At 34.4% G+C, this 21,767-nt stretch overlaps 1 protein-coding gene across 1 annotated transcript in view; it reads right to left on the bottom strand.

The window, feature by feature from the left end:
• htt (huntingtin) overlaps positions 1-21,767 on the bottom strand; it is a 1,164,033-nt gene that overhangs the window by 346,602 nt on the left and 795,664 nt on the right. The window contains exons 38-40 of the mRNA XM_090393484.1: positions 16,838-16,957; positions 7,831-8,253; positions 2,788-2,965 (exon numbers count right to left, since the gene is read on the bottom strand). Coding sequence (XP_090249610.1) covers positions 2,788-2,965; positions 7,831-8,253; positions 16,838-16,957 — 721 coding nt within the window. The remainder of the gene's footprint in view (positions 1-2,787; positions 2,966-7,830; positions 8,254-16,837; positions 16,958-21,767) is intronic.

Raw genomic sequence — 21,767 nt, forward strand, 5'->3', positions numbered from 1 at the left:
TGAATCCAGCTTGTTCTTCACCAAGCTTCCCTTCCACAATCCTTCTCAACTGTTTCTCAAGTATACTGGCATAAATCTTACCAGGAACACTCAATAGAGAAATACCTCTGTAATTCTCAGATTCAGTTTTATTTCTCTTTTTATATATGGGTACTATGAGAGCAATACTCCAATTATCTGGAATTCGTCCCTCTGTCCAGGCTCTCTCTGAACTATGCAGCGCAGCCACTGCAACACTTTTATACCTATATACTTAAGCATTTCTGGTCAAATATCATGTACTCCCGCTGCCTTCCCACATTTCAGGCTTTTGATATTTTTTCTACTTCAAGTAAGAATATGTATTCCTGATTGCATCCCTGGTCAGTGTTCTTTATGGATGTGCTGTCACTGATTGTTTCATTTAGCAATTTTTTGAAGTAATTACTCCATACTTCAAGGATATCTTTTCATGTCACTTTATCATCTCTGATTCTTTTTACAGCACTCTTTCCTCCATTTCTGAGCTTCTTCAACAACCTCTAGAATATCTTGCCACCTTCTTGATATTTATTTTCTATGTTCTTACCAAATCTTCCCATGACTTTTGTTTAGCTAGTTTTATGCAGCGTTTAACTTTCTTACATTTGTCTCTGTATTCTCTAAGAACACAAGCTGATAGAGTTAGCTGGATATCTATGTTAGTGTGTGAACTTGCGAACTTTTTTCTCAAATGGGGGGCACAGTATTCTGCTGTAGAGAATGCGAGGGCTAGTGCAGATGATCTTAACTTCTGCCCCACAACCCCCAGGTTGTACCAGCAAGCCTTGAAATGATATTATTTCTCGTTTTAATTTTAATGGACAGGTTGGTGATGTGCCTTTTATAGGTTAGGCTTCTGTCCAGGCTCTCTCCAAGATATTTCGGGTGAGGCTCATGTTCTACCACTTGACACAGAAAGAGAGGTCGAGGTGTAGATTTGCTTCATCTTTGTTTAGGTGTAATGTTGTGGACACAGTTTTTGTTGGATCTGGTTTTAGGTACCACTGCTTGAAGTACTCTTCCAGAATGTTTAGGTCTGTGTTCAAAGTTGTTTCCAGGTTGGCAAAGGAGGTAGACTGGTGTAGGATTGCTAGGTCATCGGTATACATGTATTTGCTTGAGCTGATATGTGGTATGTCGGACATGTAAATGTTGAAGAGTAAAGGGGCTAACACAGAGTCCTATGGAAGACTGTTGTGAGGAATCTGGGTCTGCTGTTTTTTCGACCAATATGTTGGAAATATTATATGTCGGATCTTTCTGTTGGAGAAAATGATTTGAAAAGCTGGAAAGTTTTTATGTGCCATATAATATTGCCCAGTTTTAGGAGGAGGCACCTGATCTAGACTGTGTCATAAGCTGTTAGGTCAATGAAAGTGACTCCGGATTTAAGTTTCTTCTGGAAGCCCGCTTCAATCTGTATTGTCAGGACCAGGACCTGGTTATAGCAACTTCTCAGTCTGAAGCCAGCTTGTTCAGTCAGAAGTGCTCTTTCAATGAGTGGTGAAATTCTTTTAAGGAGAATTCTTTCAAAGAACTTAAAGGTGGAGCAAAGCAAGGAGATCGGTTGTAGATTTTTGACATTATTTGGATCTTTCCCTGGTTTGGGCACAGCAATTATTTTGGCTTCTCGCCATAGTTTTGGAAGTTCTCCAGTTATAATTTTTGAGAACAGGACAGCCAGCCATGTTTGACTTCATTGGCTGAGATATTTGAGAAACTCGGGGAGGAGACCATCCTCTCCTGCAGCCTTGCCATTCTTGGTGAGTCAAGTCTTTCTGTATCTTTCCCAGAGATACTGGGCATACAAGTTCAAGAAGCTAGGGCCCATCTTCAGGTTTTTTCTGATGTTAGATTGCACAGTTATTTTCCTGGTAGAGATGGGACGTGTCTTGGAGGTTTTCAGTAGATGATTAGCTGTTTGGTCTGGAGTTATCTCTGGTAGTTTGTATGTTGTTTGTTTTGCCCCCCCCCACACACCTAATTTTCTCAGAAATGACCAGCTGTTCTGGCTAGTTTTGGTGAAGTCAAGTTTTCACGGATGGTTGAGATCTATCTATCCTTTCTATTTTTGTCAAGCAGTGCTATGAGCTCCTTAGCAGAACTTGGATCTTCAGTTTCTTCATATTTGGCTAAATGTTCCTCAGTCCCCTTGCTGCAGCATGGGATGTACTGTTTTCTGTAACCTCTGGCTGCAGTTTTGATTAGTTTAACAAATCTGGGATAGCTATTAGGGGTGAGTGGTATTGGTGTAATGATTTGTTTAATTTATTTCTCAAATACATTCCAGTTGGATCTAAGAAGGTTCCATCTAGCAACTGCTGGCACAGTGATGATTGGGATTGATGTGCCTGTCTCTATTAGTGTAGGACAGTGCTGGCTGTTAGGGAATCTGTTCAGGATGGTTCTTGTTGCTGGCAGAGGGTGATCTTCAGAGTCTTTAGAGACTATGCACATCTGGGGTGTAGGTTCTGTTCCATCTGGCTAAGCGAAAAGTGCCTTCTTGCTTGGCATCATACATAATATAGGTTATATGTATCCATCCAGTTAACCAGATTATCACCATCTTGGTTATTAGAGGAATATGTATATTGATAATATACTATATGAGAAACAGTGAGTACTAGACATTAACAAACTGAAAGGGATAATCATCATGAAGAATGAGAAGAACTGGAGGAAGGGAAAGGGCATAATTATCTTTGTTATAAGAACATAATTTATAAGGAATAATACTAAATCACAGTTAAATTATTTACTACTTACATAATAAGATAAGTTGAAATATGGCACCAATTGAAGAACAAACCCATGTCATGTGGTCTTGCCAACCAATAACTGCTGAAAGACTTGGATTTTTCAACACAGCATCCAACAATTCTAATGCTGTTTTTAGATGTTCACACGAAACATTTTGCTTTGTTTCAACAATCCAATGAATTGCCTTAATAATAATAAAAAACATAATTTAAAAAAGTTAAAGAAATTTTTTAGTATTTAAAATATGGATATTCAAATTTAATATTTATTCAATTATGTTTTTTTAAATTGAGGTGGTAAAAAAGTGCATGACTTGTTTACATCTATTTGACAATTTTTCAGACCAACAGATGCAACAGGATACAAACATCATAAATTAGTACTGTGTGGTTGATGGGGCTAAGGATGAATTGTTTCCTAATGAAAAATTTGGGGATCTAGGGTGAGTGCTTAGTGATGCTGTCAAGGAGATTTTTTTTTTAAATTAATATTCATATTTAATTAAAGTATTAATTCAACTGAGTTTGAGTGTTTTAATTAAATGTGAGTGTAGGCAAGTGTGTATGTTTACACACATTACTTGCAGAATTAGATAACAAGTAGCAACATAACAATAGAGACATTTAGCACTTTGTTTAATTTTGATATGAGTAATTCTATGAGATGTGGCATGTGTTAGAGGTATTTATTAGCAAATGGGAGTAGTCTATAGAAGAAAGAAGAATATGATACAAAAATGTGTCAAAAAGTGTACTGAATAAAAAAAGCAGAGGAACATGAGATCCTGAATGCAAGCGAGATTTCCAATGAAGGATCACATGAGCCGAGTAAGTAGCAAAGCATATCAGAATGGAAGAGGGATGCATGATAGTGATAAAATAATATGAGATAAGTAATATTAAGGAAGTATTAGAGAAAAAATTTCATTATTATTAATCCATAATGATAATATAGTAGTAGAGAAAAATAAATAAATAAAAGTGAAGTATGATGACAGATCTAATGAAAAAGATATGTATAGGCAACTTGGTTTACTGAGCAAGCAAAGGGTAATAATTATGGATGATTTTAACTATGACAATATTGATTGGAATGAAGAGATAGCATCAGGGAATAAGGAGAATGAATTTCTTGAGTTCTTAAGGGATAATCATCTTAGGCAGTACATAACAAGGGACACATGAAAGTTAAGAGTCTTAGATCTGGTTATATCATCAGAGGATGTGATTGTGAATGGAGTGTCTAATCTTCCACTAGTTGGTGACAGCAACTGTGAAATGATCACTTGGATTGCAGTCATTCATGTGAGAACTTCCATAAAGAAGGGATATATGTGGAACTACAAGGCTGGTGATTATGGAAAGCTTAGGAGACACCTGGGAGTTGTAGCATGGAAAGAGGAGTTGAATGGGAAGGATATACATGCCGTGTGAACATTGATTGAGAGCTATTTAACAACAGCAATATTAGAATATCAGAATGTTCTTACCAAAGTCTTCCCATGACTTTTGTTTAGCTAGTTTTATGCAGTGTTTAACTTTCTTACATTTGTCTCTGTATTCTCTAAGAGCACAAGCTGACTTATTTGCCAGGTACTTTCAATATGCTTTCTTCTTTACCTTCACTGTCCCTTTAACTTCCTGTGTCCACCATGGAGTTCAGATTTTTCTATCCTTGCAGACCTCACCACATGCCTCTCTGGCTGAATTAACAGGGTTTTTCTTCATGGCTTGCCACTGAATCTCCAAGGTTTGGTATCTGTTCTCAAACTCTTTCATTTTTTTGTGAATAATGTTTGTGTATTTTAGTCTACAGTTCACATGTGTGAGCTGCTCAACTTCTATTCAGTTTAAAACTTTCTTACATGTTCTTCTTTTCAATATGAAATTCAGTTTTATCCTGCTCAAGACAAAATGGTGATCACTTCCAATTTCAAATCCTCTCTACACTCTAGTGTACTGCCAGAATAAAACATCCCTATCAACAACAACAACGAGACTTTTCTTATTCCTTGTCTCTTCTCTCCATGTGAATTTGTGCACATTTTTATGTTGAAAGACAGTGTTAGTAATAACCAGTCCATGTCCTGAGCAGAAATCCAACAGGTATTTGCCATTATTATTAGCTTTGCTCATTTCTCCAAATTTTCCCAAAATATTTTTGTATGTCTGACAATCATTTCCTACTCTGCTATTTAGATCCCCAACAAGGACCAACTTTTCCTTTTTCTTTGTGTCAGTTGCTTTCTCTAAAGCCTCAAAAAATTCCTCCACTTCTACCTTAGACTTATATGTGCCTATGGTCCCACCTTCTGTGGGACCATAGGCACATATAAGTCTCATTGTCCAGTTCCCCATTCTCATATTTGCCCACATCACTCTACTTGAGACTGCCTGCCATTCAAGAAGATTAGCCTTGTATTTAGTGTTGAATACTATGGCTACTGCTTCTTTTCCTTGATTAAAAAACATTATTTATTATTAACTCCACAGGAGAGAGCATTCATAAAACTTATAAAACTTGTTACAGGCCGACATATAACAGTGTTATATGTCAGGCTGTTTATAACTAAAATGTGTAAATCTTTTTAGGGGTGGAAGGAGATGATCAGAGTGAGAAGACCAAGTCAAGTAACCAAATCATAGCTTCTAACTCCCTGGCAATCCTCACCATCCTGCACTTCCTGCACAGGAATTGAATCCACCAGATTACTGAATTATGGGACATGAATGACCAAATTATAATTCTGTAAGGGACTGAAGCACATATATATTATGATGGTGCAATATAATTAAATGAAAGGCCAACTGTGGTATTGCTTACATATATTACCATCATCTTATAGCAATACCATTTAAAATAATTCATAGACCAACAAGGACTGAACTAAGTGAGATCCTTCTAAACAATAAGGTGACTTATTCAAGAAATAGTGAACAGAAAGAGGTAGAAGTGGTTATACTATTCAAGACTAAAACACAAACACACGGTTTTAATGGGGAGAAAACCATAAGTAGAATGGTATAAGCAAATTTCAAACTGGGAAATTGGAATGCAATCCAATTTTCCATTGAATAGAATTTATGTCTATGGTACCAGTGAAGATAACAATATTGTGAAAAAAAGAAAAATTTAAGAATCACAAATCAGAAATGTTATGAGGAAAAAAAAAAAAAAAAAAGGGAGGTTTAGTAATATATATATATTTTTTTTGTAATAGCATTTTATTTATCATCTTACAGAGCATTTACATATATATATACATATATATATATATATATATATATATATATATTTTACAGTGAATTTCATACAAATTTTTCAATTTTTTGTATTCTAAAATGCATTAATTATAGTTACTATGGATGGTAATTTATAGTTTGCAATTGGATAAGGTTAAATTTTTTTAACAGCATTTATAGTATACCAGTATGTTCTATATATTTTACAATTTTTGCTTTTTAATGTTTTTAACCGCTGTAACTACAGCACTTCAATGTAATAAATAATTCTTTTTTTTTTTGTTGATCTCGGTTGAGATGTAATGTCTCTGTTTGCATCCTCGAAGCTTTTTAATGAACTTATCTGAGGATAAGCTCATTAAATAATAATAATACTAAAATAGAATGTGCACTAATTCTCATGAAGAGCTCACAATATAAATAAGAACTAACTATATTATTGTCAATACTGATATCTTCAGCCTGATTTAGTATACAAGAGTAAGACCACTAGAAATTTGAAAAGGAAGAAAGCTTTCATTTAGATGCATGATAAAAATAAGTATCATGGGAAAAAGAAAGGAAATTCTCAAATGTGCTGGTATAAAAATTTTATGATGGCTACCATGGCTAAATGGAGCACACTCTAAACTTTGTTGATCCTAATTGGCAAATAGAATAGTGCCAAAAGTGAGGGAGAGAGTGAAGCATGGTCTTTCTGTCAGGAAATAAGACAGAATTGCATTTTTCCAGGATGAAAACTCACTTGGCTATCCTCATCCCACCCAAGAATGGCAAGGCAATAGTTATAGAGAACCTTAAGGTATGAAGCACTTGAGTACTAATTTCTGCCTAATATTACAATATTAGAGCTCTCTTTGTGCACATATTATGTTCTGGTTACTTCTTTTGGCAAAATAATTTTTACTTACAAAAAGAAGGTGTGGCCATGGGCTCACCAATCCCCCCCCCCCCCCACCACCACCAATTGCTAACTTTTATATGGAAGCTATTGAGCAACATGCTCTAGATTCCTTTATTTTAAAACCTACAGTCTGGCTATACATTGACGATGTTTTCGTCTATGTATCTAAGTCAGATACATTACAAATTATTAGCAATATATTTATAAATAATGGCTATAGCAAAAAAGTATCAATAAAGTTCTTTATAAAACTTCATCAAAAAATGCATATAATATAGATTACAGAAAATCCATACCTATCGCATACATTAAAGAGTTATCAGATAAAATAAACAAAATTTTACACCAATATAATCTTCATGCTACTTTTAAACCACCTATAAAATTAAAAACATATTCAACTCCTCTAAGGATCCATCGCACCTGTAACACTATATTAACACTGTAACCTTATATTGGTGAAACTTGACATACAATTCCTATCACAAGAATGAACTTTTAAAAAAAAAAGTTCATTCTTGTGAAAAGTATTAAAATGAACATTTTTTAAAGTAATAATATGATTGTTCAAAATGCTTATGTATATGCTTATATTTTATAATAAATGTTATAAAGCTTTTAAGTTTTAGTGAAACAAATAAACACAACCTGCTTTTTTTTTTATTATGAAGCAATTTCTGATTTGTCCTTTATTTTCTCCAAAAAAATATGGTCACTGTAAATATACTAGAAATATTTCAGAATTATATAGAAGAAATTACATATATACAACAGTAATACCATTCAGCTTTTCTGAAGCTGTATTAGTCAACTATGTTTTTTTTTTTAATTTTTTTTATTTCAAAAATGAGTAATTCCCATATGCTAAATCAACACATATTTAATAAACATTATTATTCTTACCTCAGTGCATAAAATACTTAAACGAGCAATATCTTCTAAAGAGTCAACTGGAACTTCTTGTTGTCCTGGAAGCAACTGTAGTGTATTTAAATAACAAGTTGTAGTTGGAATGATCTGAAATAATATATCCCAGAATGTTCCATCTGTGAAAAGATCAATAACTCGGCTGCGATATTTTGCACCACGTGGATTTGTTATCTGGTTCTGGAAAAGAAAGGTCTGGTGGGGATGTGGCAGTAAACTAATCAGGTGTGTAATGTGCTGCAAAATGGTACTTCTTGCAGCACGATATAATGCATTTTCTTGAGTTCCTGGTAATCCAAGAGTGGAAGGATCTGCAGTTGGTGAAAGATGCACTTCAGAAGAAAGGGTAAGTTGAACTCCTAATGTTAAGCAATGCTCCAGAATAGGCAGATGGAATTCCTTTCAAGAAAAGGAGACAAAAATTAATTCAAAATCTAATCACCAAATGAACAATTACATAAGTATTATGCATTCATTATTATTATTATTACACAGGCACCTCTATGGAGTCCAAAGACTCATCGTGGAAGACCCAATTTATCACATCTCTCCTTTAATCCATTAACAGACAAAGCACTCAAAACTGACTCTAGCAACCCATCCCACTCATTGACAACTCTCCAAGCAAAAATATTAGTCCTCACACCCCTACTAATACACCTCTATTAAACTTCCAGGAACGATCCCTTGTTCTGGTCCCTCTAGCCAAGTGTTGAAACATTTCCCCTGTCTATCCCATAAAACTCTTTAAGCAACTTAAATGTCTCTATCATATTCCCTCTTTTTCTCCTATCAACCAACTTTTGCATTCCACAGGCCACTCACCTCTGAATCCTCTCTACTGCTTCTTCATTACCAAGAAATCCAGGGGACCAGACTTGAGCACAGTAATCAAAAAGTTCCTGTAGTTGGCAACTAGAATCAAACTAATAACCCTCTTTCTTCAGGCACTTTAGCACTGAGGAGTGCAAATACCACTTCCACTGAGCCACACAGGCTCCTTACTATTCATGATTCTATATTGTGTCTAAACTTTAGAACTTTTCCTTCCTGTTAACTTCTGCAATTAGCTAACAAGAAATGTCTTTCTATCTGACTAAGAATAGAAATTCAAATAGACATGATTAAAAAAGTAATTTACATGGTTAAAATTTTAACTCATGTACAATTTACACCTTGATACCAGCAGTACAAATAAACAATAGAGCATGATAAAATACAAGTAACAGAAGAATTTTAAATTGTGTCACTACAACTCTAGTACAACAACAGTCAATAAAATTCTCAATTTCTAATCACACACACATACACACATAAAGAAAATAGGAATTATTTGAAGAGTGAAAAAATAATCTAAGGAAGGGGGAAGTGTATTCAGCTGCTTGTTGATGATGCAAAACTGGGAAGGACAATAGTTAATAAAGGTGTGATGGTACAGGATGATTTAAATAAACTGGCTGCATGGGCAAAAGATAATTGTTAAGTTATACATTTTGGAATGAAAACATTACTAGCCTGTATGTTGTACATTACACTAATGGTACTGGATTGCAGGAAATTGATGAAACTAGGGATCTGGAGGTGATGATGGTAGTGGAGAGGGAGTCGAGATCCAGAAGACATATTGAAAAGTTGACAAAATAACTCGAAGGATTACTTGGATTTTAAAGAACATAACAAGTAGAATCGCAACATCCTGACTACTGTGCAAAAATTTGGTCATATGGTTACGCGTGATTGAGGAGATGGTGAATGGATCCGGAATTGAGTAACCAAGATAGACTGAAGGTGTGTTTAGTTAACAATGACAGAGGACATGACAGAAACATATAAATGAGTAAAGAGATTCTACAAGATTGACACTAAAGAAAATTTTCAAAACATGACAAATTTGCAAAAGTTAGTGGGAATGCAGTGTCATATTAATATAGTAATCAACCATTTCTCTAATTGCAATGGGCAATTTGATTTTTTATTTGAAGAGTAATGCTGCATGTACTAGAAGAAAGCACCAAATCTAGCAATATGTTATTTCATATTAGTTAGTGGGAATGCAGTGTCGTATTAATATAGTAATCAACCATTTATCTAATTGCAATGGGCAATTTGATTTTCTATTTGAAGAGTAATGCTGCATGTACTAGAAGAAAGCAGCAAATCTAGCAATATGTTATTTCGTATTAATTATTATTACATGGAAATATCCATGGAGTCAACCCAAGAGACCCACACTAAATAAATGGTATTCACATAATAGCTATCATATTTCTATTTTAATTCATCACTAAGAACACAACAGTCAGCTCTCTGACTGTTGTGTTCAATCCATTACACTTATATAACATTCTCAAAAATAAATAAATAAATAAATAAAAATAAATGAAATAAAACCCTTTAATAGCTAATATATTTTTCATTATATCTCCTCTTTTCTGCCTATCAATAACTTTTTGTAACCCTACTTCATCCAAAACAACAGGTGATCACCTTTGTACACAACAGGTTCAGACTGTATCAGTTTTATAAAGAAGGATAAGTCTCCTTACTGCTTGACAGTGTGAGCTTCAATGTTCAAGTGACCTTATCTATCTGACTAAGAATAGCCACTTCATGAACTTTTACAACATCCTTTCTGAACTTCAACTTCCTATTCACCATGCCCACCATCATCCCAAAATCATCACCAATTTCCTGTAGTGCAGTACAGTTCCATAAATGTCCTACACAACTTGTAATATTTTCAATCCCAAGTTCATATCCATATATCTGGCCATATAAGTTGGTAACCATTATACTGTGTTCACTCTGTTAGTGTCTATCCTGCATTATCTCTGTATCAGCTTTATTAATTGTTACAATTATTACATAACTTTTAAATTAAAATATAATCACTGAAACCTTCTGAGAGCATATTGTTTTTAAAAAAAAAAATTTAAAAAAAAAAATATATATATAGAAATTCATAACATTTTTGTCATAATAGCTTACAAGCAAACAAAAGAAGATAGTGATTAAGTTTCTTGACTGTATTGTACTTTTCTGATAATTAGTAAGGAGAAAGTTAACCACAAAACTGTTATATCGATACCCTTCAAGTTGAGTAAAATAACATTGAAAACATGGATACTTAGAGTACATCTTATGACATAAGGGACATATTTATGACATATTTAAGATATCGACTGCATTTGAACATAAACAGACAGATGCAGGCATTTAGAGAGGATATTGCTTTCTGTGAAAGAGTGTTTAGATATCAGATTAGCAGAGTGGACTGGAAATTAGCTTTCTGTTTACGTATTATTACTCTTGAACTTGAGTCAATGATAATGTCACTGGATTACAGGGAGATATATACTTAGTTGTTTGCAAATGACGTTAAGCTTGGGAGGGTTATTAGTAATTGTACTGATGTTGTTGCTCTTCAGCAGGATTTGAACTAGAAAAGTGGAGAAATGTTGGCAGCTTAATGTGACCAATCTTGGAGTGATTGTAGATAGAAATTTCATGTTTCAGGGACATTGCAAAGGTTGTAAAGACAACCCAAAGGATCACTGCAATACCGAGAAGGACATCAACTAGCAGAAATATTTTAAAGAGCAGTGATCCCATTGCACAAAGCCCTGATTACATCACATCTGGTTAATGTGCTCAGATCAGATGTCATTAGGATTTGAAGATGACAAAGTAACTTTAGAGGGGGGGGGGGTACAGAAATGGATAACAAAATGAATATTAGGACTCTTGTCAAAATGCTTTTCACTTGGTTACAAAGTAAATTATACTTGCCAAAAAATTATACATCTGTTTAATACTTTGCCCACATATAAACAAAGAACACAAAGTCTGCATATGAAGTACAGGTAACCTTCGCATAACGTGGTACTTATACAACGTGGTCTACAAATTGTGGTATCCCTTGTTCAACACAGTTTCGATAGAACGCGGTCTACAATTTCTAGTAACCCTTTATTTATTTATTTTTCATATTTTTCATCGTGGGATTTAAAAATCAAATTTTATCTTCGTTAAATTTGTGTCTGCCTGTATCGCGCAAGTAGTTATCGAATTTAGTTTTATTGTATCGCTGAATAAGGTAAGAGGGCTTTTGCAGTCTGTGTCATTCTCAACAAATAGTGCAATTAGAGACAAAATAAAAACGGCACTAACTAATAAATCACATCTCCCCTCTCACAGAAACTACGCTGTATAGACTTAAGCAAAACCATATGTTGCACTGAAACACAGTATCTAGAAACTAGAAACTAACTAAAAACTATTGTCCAATTTTTCAATTATGAAATAAGTGTTTTTTTATTGCATTTGAAATTCTCGATGTCATTATGACAGATCACAAAGGTTAACTTAAAATAAAAGACCACCAAGAATTGAAACATGCCATATAATGAATGTGTGAGTTCGCCTGCCACCTCAAATGCAAACAAGAAGCCATAAAATTCAACCAAGGGTTGAAACATTTGTGTGATTTGAGCCAGTCAGTAATGAGAAGTTCCATTGGAACAATAAATGACACCCTGTTGTGAATGTGTTAAAACTAAGAGTGAATGCTGTTATGACAGTTTCAGATGTTATGGAATTCGATTGAAGAGAATTAGCATTTCAACTCAACACTTGTCGGTTGCTTTCGTCTTTGGGTCATGCGATCTTTTGTTAATACTGCACCAAAATGTCTCTATAGCTGCAGTCTTGTGTAAAACAAAATTCAGCTTGTACGTATTGTAACAATTAAAAAAAAACTTGAATAATTTATAAGCGTATAAAAGGATATCACCTGTAAATCATTGACGTGCCAGCAAAATTCTCACGAGTGCCATAGCTTTGCCATCTAGGGTTTACTGTATAAAGTGTTTATTGTTGAAAATTGTCTTTGTTTTCTGCCAGGAAAGTGCATTTAAAATCATAAGTGTGTTATTCTCAAGCAGAGCAGTTTATTTTTTGTTGAGTTACAGATATATATGTAATGCTTTTTTTTTTAATGTAAAAGTTTATTTTTATTGTAATGGCCACTAAAATTGCAACGAAAGGGAAAAAACCAACATTGAAGAGGAAATTCATTTCTCTCGAAGAAAAAATTAAAATCTTGGATCGGTTAAAAATTGGAGAAAAACCAGGAGTTTTTGCAGGGACTCTGAATTTAAATGAATCAACAATTAGCACAATCAAACAAAATGAACATAAAATCCGAGAAAGTGTTATTGCTGGGTCAACGGTAAGTGCAAAGCGCATTGCTCGTGTTCGCGATATTCTAATAGAAAAAATGGAGAAATCTCTATTGATTTGGATAGAAGATTGCACTCAAAAGAAAATTCCTTTGGATGGACACCTTATTAAGCAAAAAGCTCTCAAAGTTTATAAACATTTAAAAGAACTAGATCAAGATTCTTCAGAAGAAATCTCTCAGCATGGATTTTCTGCCAGTAAGGGTTGGTTCGAAAACTTTAAAAAGCGATTTTCTTTGTATAATCTTAAAATCCATGGAGAATCAGCATCAGCAGATGTTGAAGCTGCTCGGAAATACCCAGCAGAATTTTAAAAATCATTAAAGAAGGTGGTTACAGAGCAGACCAGGTGTTCAATGTGGATGAATCTGGGTTATATTGGAAAAAAATGCCAAAACGCACCTATATTTTGAAAAATGAAAGATCAGCTTCTGGATTCAAAGTTTCCAAAGATAGAATTACTCTACTGTTTTGTAGTAATGCATCAGGTGATTACATGACAAAACCAATGTTTATTAACCGATCTGCAAATCCTCGCACGATGAAAGAGCTCGACAAGTCCATCCTACCTGTTTATTGGTGGGCCAACGAAAGGCATGGGTTACAGCTAGCATGTTTGAAAGTTGGTTTTTCAAATATTTGTACCCGATATAGAAAGTTACACAAATAAAAAGAATATGGACTTCAAAATTCTACTAATTTTAGATAATGCACCAGGCCACCCAACAAATTTAAGCCATCCGAATATTAAAATAACTTTTTTGTCGCCTAATACTACTTCACTTATTCAACCACTCGACCAAGGAATAATATCAACATTTAAGTCATATTATATATTCGGTGAAACATTTCAATTAATTTTGGAAAAAATGGAATCTAATCCAAACATGACACTGCCTCAAGCGTGGAAAGAGTTTTCAATATTGAATTGTGTAAAAATTATTTCTCTGTCCATTAAGGAATTACAACCCTCTACGCTGAATGCATGCTGGAAAAAAATATGGCTTGAAGCCGTAACGGAACAAAATTTCTTACCTCCAGTGGATACCGAGCTATGTTGTATAATAAGCGTCGCACACATTTTTGAGGAGAGGGCTTTTGCAATATGGTTGAAAACGAAATTAGTGAATTAATTGATGGAGAAACAGATTTAAAAGAGGAGGAGCTGGTACAATTAATAGATTGCGTCGAACCAAATGGCAGGGAAAGTTCTGCTGAAGATTCTGATTGTGATGAATCCGTTAAAGAATTCAGTTTAAAGAAATTAGCAGAAGGATTGGACTTGGCAAGAAAGTTAGGAAGTTATTTTACGAATAATGATCCCTCGATGGAGCGCTTGGGAAAATTCACGAGACAATTGGATATTTGTTTAGCGCCATATTATGAACTCGATAAAAAAATTGCTACATAGTGGAAAGCAAAGTCTTATCACTGACTTCTTAATGACTAAAGATTAGAGGCATGAACAGATGGCATCAATGGCAATATCATATTAAAAATGAGGATGTTAGGAAAGAACTTGACATTGTCAGCATCCAGGAATGCGTTTGCAGAGCTAATCTCAGGTGGTATGGTCACTTGAACAGAATGGGCGAGGAATGATTAGCAAAACAAGTGTTCTCTGCCAGGTTGGCAGGAAAACGACCCAGAGGAAGACCAAGATATAGGTGGATCGATGCGGTACAAAGTGCCTTAGACGATAGAAAAATAAGATCTGATAATGTTGGAGTCTTGACAAGTAACAGACTGATTTGGAGGAAAATGGTAGATAGGAAGTTAGTATTGACGTAAATTTTTCATGTAGTGCTATCATATCCTGTATACCCCCCCCCCCCTTGAGGGTACGTGTCAGGAACTTGATGATGATGATGAGAAAAGAAATAAAAACCCTGTTGTGTCTGCTTCTATAGAAAGTACCAAATGTTACTGCTTCTGGTTGCCCCTTGAGAAAAAGACTGTCTTTGAAACAAGATTGTTGTTAGGGCATACATACCAACCTTAAAATCAAGAGGAAAAAAATCTCTCTCTCTCTCTCTCTATATATATATATATATATAGATAGATAGATAGACAGACAGACATAAATACAATTTAGCCAGTTTTGCTGCCTTACAAACTTGCCTCACAGGCACTTCTGCGTTAGTTGCTTAGTGGGTTACAATAGCTCTGCTTAGAAATATTAGCTAATAATCCTATCTGCACTAACAAAATGCCAGAGATAACTAAGATTATTCATCACCACTACTGTGGAAGAAAACATGTCCCAGAAATCACACTAAAGAGTCCCAAACAGTACCCCAGTACACATCAGAAATTTTTTCTTCATCCTTTTAACTGATTAGCAAACATTCTAAACAGATCACTGTTTAAATGTTATTTTCTATGTGGGATGGGGAACAAATTAAGTTGATAGCAGTGAATATACAGGTAGATATGTAGAAGTATTACTTTCAGTTTTTAAGAGGAAAAGATTATTGTTGGCAAGCATCTGTTTAACCTTTTCTCTGATGTTAGTTCGTGGTCTGTTCTCTGATTGTGGACATTTAAATCCACTATCAGAGTACAGAGTTGGAAACTGGTATATATCTGCTCCATGTAATAGATAGAAGCAGTGTGACACAAGGTCCTACTGAGAGGTGAATGGTAACTGCCTCTTTGTAAGTAATGAATGGAACTTGTTGGAATGGGACATGGCCACTTACAAGGATGACAAAAACATAGAATGTGGGATCCTCACCAGGTTTTAAAGAAGTCTCTGTCTCTTGCATGCAACTGGATTATATTTCTACAAAGGTCTTGAGATCATCAGTGTTTGGCAGAATCTGTAACAAATCCATTGTAGGAATGATTTGTGGAGAACTCTGCTAATAAAAATAAATCAAAGGAGATAAGGATTCAGTGCCTGAGCTCCCCACTCACCACCCATGCAACTAAACAAACTGGCAAGCAGTATCTCTACTTAGAAGTTATGCCAGGGCTATCTCCACCATATGAGCACTACAGCAAGCCTTGACCTGTTTCCAGACCATGAGTATGAGGACTTACTACAACACAGTTGACTAGCAAGTCCACCAGCCAATTAATCCTAGTAATACAATCAAGGCCTGTTTGTCTTGCCAAAGCAGGGGAATAAAAAAAAAAAGTGCAAGCACACAGCAGAGATATGCTTTCTAGATATCCATGAGTCATGACATGCCAAACTTGGCAGCAAGGCATTGAATACCAATGATGATGGTCTGGAAAATAGGAGAAAAAAAAATGGGAGAAGCAGGATGAAGAATATGGGGGGGGGGGGGAAATGGATATGGAAGAGGAATAAAAAGGAACCAGTATACCAACATTGCAAGGTTTTCTCCATGAGTAATAGATGTCCTACATTAACCCATGTTAAAGTATATTATAAAATATGCAAATAAATTTTTTATACAGCCAGCAAAAAGAGTCCCATAAGCTATTCATGAAGCTTTACAATTCAACTATTACAAAAATTTTTTACTTATATCTTTCATCTCGCATTCAACTATCAAACATCCTTCTTCCCCCTGACCCCAATGATTTTTTTTTCATATTAACAAGTAATAACCAATATCACTTGTTTTATCATTAACCAACTTAAGTGAAAATGAGTGGTAAGTTTTGTGAATAACTTTCAAATTATTCATAGAAAATGGAAACAATTTAATATTATTTTACGAAAACAAACTAAATTGGGATTTCAAGAAATTGAATTATGTGCATTTTACCTTGGATATCATCACAGCAAGTGCATCTTCATAGGTAAGCCGACTTAACAGTTGTGCACATTCCTTCACAGAAGCATGTGAACTGAAGCATTGCTGACGTACACAAGTCAAAAACCATTCCTATATGTTAGCAAGGAGAGAAAATTTTATTTTTTATTAAATTAGCAATATCATAGTAACATAACATTCCCCAATTAAAATTTCTACTCAACCCCACCCCAGACAGATTTACTTCGGTTTAAATGGGAAATGTCTCAATAAAAGACAAACATAAATGTGCTGAAACACTTGACAGATTGATTCACACAGAGCAAGAAATTCATACATCACTATGGGTCATGTGATTGCCAAGTAATTCAGCTAGTCAAGTAAAAAAAAATGAGGGCAGGTAGTATCTTTCATTTATATATACTTTCATATATTTAATAAAATTAGATAATAATACAGAATGTACATGTGAATTTTTCAAACTGAAAAGACTTGACAAATAACAAACTTCCAGAGCAGGACATGATTAAACAAGAGAGGGAAGTCCTTTTTTTAAGTTAAAAAAAAAGGAAGAATGCTTTGATAAAAAAAGTAGGAAAATTAAGAACTCAACATGCATTATATTCTTACCAGCAAAACAGCCTCATACTGAAATGAACAGCATAACACACACACACACACACACACACACACACACACACACACACACACACACACACACACACACACACACACACACACACACACACACACACAAAGTAATCTATCATTTATCCGACCTACCTTGCCAATCTGGTAATTGAAGGGTAGGACTGGTTTCAATCTTTATTGAGGTCTCTTCAGTGGGAACCAGACCCGGGAGAGATACCAAGGTTGAAGTAATGCAGAAGTCATATATATCTCATATAACAAGTAGACAAAAGGTGCTTGACCTTCTTAACAAAAATCTCTGGATGAGAGGAAGATATAGAAAGTTTTTTTACCTTGAGTGTAAAATATGTTAAAGATACCAAGAAATTTTATACTTGGCTTGAATCCTTTTCCCAAGTAAGCAAAACAAAGTTTTGTGTGCGAAATATATTCACGTCTGAGCTACTTATATATAGAGGCTGATGACTTCGTGAATATATTTCACATGCAAAACTTTGTTTTGCTTACTTGGGAAAAGGATTAAAACCAAGTATAAAATTTCTTGGTATCTTTAACGTATTTTACACCCAAGGTAAAAAAACTTTATACATCTTTCTCTCATCCAGAGATTTTTATTAAGAAGGTCAAGCACCTTTTGTCTACTTGTATATGAGATATGCCTTCTGCATTACTTCAACCTTGGTATCTCTCCCGGGTCTGGCTCCCACTGAGACCTCAAATAAAGGTCGAAACCAGTCTGGGTAGTGGCCCTTCTCATTATGCATTGTATTATACCAGGGGTCGGCAACCTGCGGCTCTTTGAATGAATAATTGCAGCTCTTTTCGTTATTAAACAATCTATTTTTGAATAATGCAAAATTAATGTTATTTATTAAATTAAAGACTAAAAACCCTAAATTTAGCATTTGCAATAAATTAAAGACATTTTACATTTAATCAAGGACATTTTACATTAAGTCAAGGATATTTTACAATTGAAAATAGTACATGCGATGCTGAAAAATTTAATACTTTCATATTTGAACGCTTTGAAATCATATGCAATAATTCTTCTTTACATTCTATTTACATTTTACAAAAATTCTACGTTACGGTGGATATGACTTCCCATTTAAATGCACTAATTAAGAAACTACAGGGAAAGGGAAATACAGCAGTTTTGCTTTCAGAAGAAGTGATTTCATTTGAACAAAAATTATATTTGTTTGCGACAGATTTAGAGAAAGGCACATTATTACATTTTCCTACGTTGAAGAAATATCAACAATAACAAGCTGATAATAATTCCATAAATTTAACCTTTTTCAAAGAATATAATAAATTTAGTTTAATCCTTTATCCAAGTGTGAGCAAACAAAGTTTGCACCTGAAAGTATCTTCAGCACTGGGGTCAGGTAATACAACACCGGGCAACTCGTAGCAAAGGTGGACCAAGCTAACATCACTCTTATCTCAGTATCTCCTCATAATGCAAAACACATCTCCTTGCAGATATGTATAATGTTATGCATTAAGGGAAGGGCCACTTTTATAAAGGCCACTACCCAGATATCTAGTCTGGGTAGTGGCCCTTCCTTTAATGCATAACATTATACATATCTGCAAGGAGATGTGTTTTGCATTATGGGAGATACTGAGATAGGAGGTTGTTAGCTTGGTCCACCTTTGCAACGAGTTGTCCTGTGTTGTACTACCTTACCCCAGTCCTGAAGATACTTTCAGGCGCAAACTTTGTTTGCTCACACTTGGATAAAGGATTAAACTAAATTTATTATAATCTAACCAAGTGAAAAATAAATTTTTTCAAAGAAATTGTGGTAAAGATGCGATCTGCATTTAATGGGAGATTTGAGGAATTTAGAAAGAACAAGGCAACTATGTCATTTTCATTGCGACTACTTGAAATTAATCCTGCCAAATTAAATTTTTCAGCTTATGCTGGAATTGATGAGGCTGCATTTCAACTTCAGTTAGAGGACCTGAAAACTCAGGATTTATGGAATTCAAAATTTAGAAATCTTCAAGCTGACCTGGAGGAGTTGGAAAGACAAAAAAATCTACCCTTGCAATACAAAAAAATGGTCTGAAATAGAAGATCTTAAAAAGCAAGATCAAATTGTATTTGACACGTGGAATTGTTTACCAGACACTTACATTCAGTGATTTCAAATATACGCATTTGGACTTCTATCGATTTTCAGATCGACATATTTCTGTCAGCAAATATTTTCTAATATGAATTTTATTAAAAGTAAGTTGAGAAACCAACTAAACAACATGAGTCTTTCGTCATGTTTGAAAATGAAAATTACGGCGTATTCGCCGCATATTGAGAAACTATCCCAAGAAGTTCAACAGCAAAAGTCGCACTAAGAAGATATTTTAAATTTAAAAAAATATATATATTAAAGAAATAGGTATGTTATTGGATTTTATATCTATGTTTTTGTAAGGAGGAGCAAATCTTTGTTTTATTATTTAATATTTAAAGATATCATATAATTTCGTGTGACATGCCACCTCTGTGTTTTACAAGTATGATAACGTGTTACTGTAAAAAAAAAAAACTGAAGAAATAATTTAATTATAATATTTTTCAATTAGTTTCTAAATTTAAAGCAGTGATGAGCAATTAAATAGTAAATCAAATACTCGGTTCGATCCGCATAAAGAATATTTTCTTTTTCTTTGATAAGTATTAATTTATTTTCCATTATTTAGCTATATTTTAATTTTTTAACCTGCACAAATAAATCCACATGTAAAAATCAACATTCATAAAATAGATTTTTAATTAAAATATACTAATTCTGTCATACAAAACGAACACTGTGGACCACACAAAAAACCTGAAAGGGCTGCATGCAACTCGTGGACCATTGGTTACTCATCCCTGTGTGCGGCTCCCTAAATTTTTTTATAACAGATATAATTTTAAGAGCCTGTGTAGCTCAGTGGATGTGGCGTTTGCACACCACCGCACTTGGCCGCATGAAGGAAGACTTCATTTCGAGTCTAGTCAGCGACTAGAGGAAATTTTTCTAAGCCTTTTTTCGACCGGTTCCCGAGTTAGTCGATCTCTGGCACGGGCAAGCAGGTTTTTCCTCCAGGAAACTCGGGTTTTTCGTCCTGTAAACTCAAGAAAATCGACCATAGAACCCACATTATTTCAGACATTAAATATATTGTGTTAGGGACCACGAGATGGCGGCACATTTGAGCCATCTCTCTTCACTGCGTACCGCTTAATTAGTGATAGCTTTGGGCCATCTGTCTCTGATTGGGTACCAGTGGAGATTGAACTGCCCACTCAGTCTCCAAAAGTTAGATAGGGCTAAATGGCCTCGCCTACTCCCGTATACAGGAATAAAAAGGCGTTAGCTGATTTTTTTTTTTTTTTTTTTTTATATAATTTTAAAAATGGCTCTTCAATCCAAAAAGGTTGCCGACCCCTGCATTATACCCACCTGAAAATGGTGTGGTTTGCATTTTGGGATACATACTAAGGCAAGTGATATGAAGTCATCAGCCTCTATATACAAGTAGCTCAAATGTGAATATATTTCATGCGCAAAACTTTGTTTTGCTTACTTGGGAAAAGCATTAAAACCAAGTATAAAATTTCTTGGTATCTTTAATGTATTTTACACTCAAGGTATATATAAAAAAAAAAACTTTCCACACACACACACACACACACACACACATAAGAGCTTTCATAATGCCATTGTCCTGGTTCAAAAGGCATGAGTTTAAATTCCAACTGCGATGTGAAGAACCTTTATAAAAGATTTTCAACCAAAGGTTTCATATAGAGGTGACAACAGAGTTTTTTTTCCTTCCAAAAACTCAAGTTTCTTATTCCATAAACAGGAGCAAACTGGCTAAAGAATACAAGCAATCGATAGACATAATATGTTAAGTAAATAGTATTAACTGTCTTATTAGAGCATTATTTAGTAATAAGCCACTGGATCTACCATGTAAAAGGAAAGCAAGATATTTTCCATTTATGGCACCTACCATCTTTTAAAAAATAGATGCAATTTTTTTCCTTTAGATGCATAAGCATAAAGTAAAATTATGACATTAACTCTGCAGATAGGATGCTATGAAGCTTTCTGTTTTGATGCTAAGAGATAAAAGTTTCTATTACCTAAACACAACAGTAATATCATAAGTTTAATTTAATCCTTTAAAGTAAGACATATTCATAGAAGATAGCTGAATTTCAAATTGAATTCAATTTGAAATTCATCTCTAATATATTTTCTTTGAGTGCCATTTCCTA

This window comes from Typopeltis vanoorti, chromosome 5, assembly GCF_054136105.1.
Source record: "Typopeltis vanoorti isolate ZY-2024b chromosome 5, IOZ_Tvanoo_1.0, whole genome shotgun sequence".
Taxonomy (NCBI): Eukaryota; Metazoa; Arthropoda; class Arachnida; order Uropygi; family Thelyphonidae; genus Typopeltis; species Typopeltis vanoorti.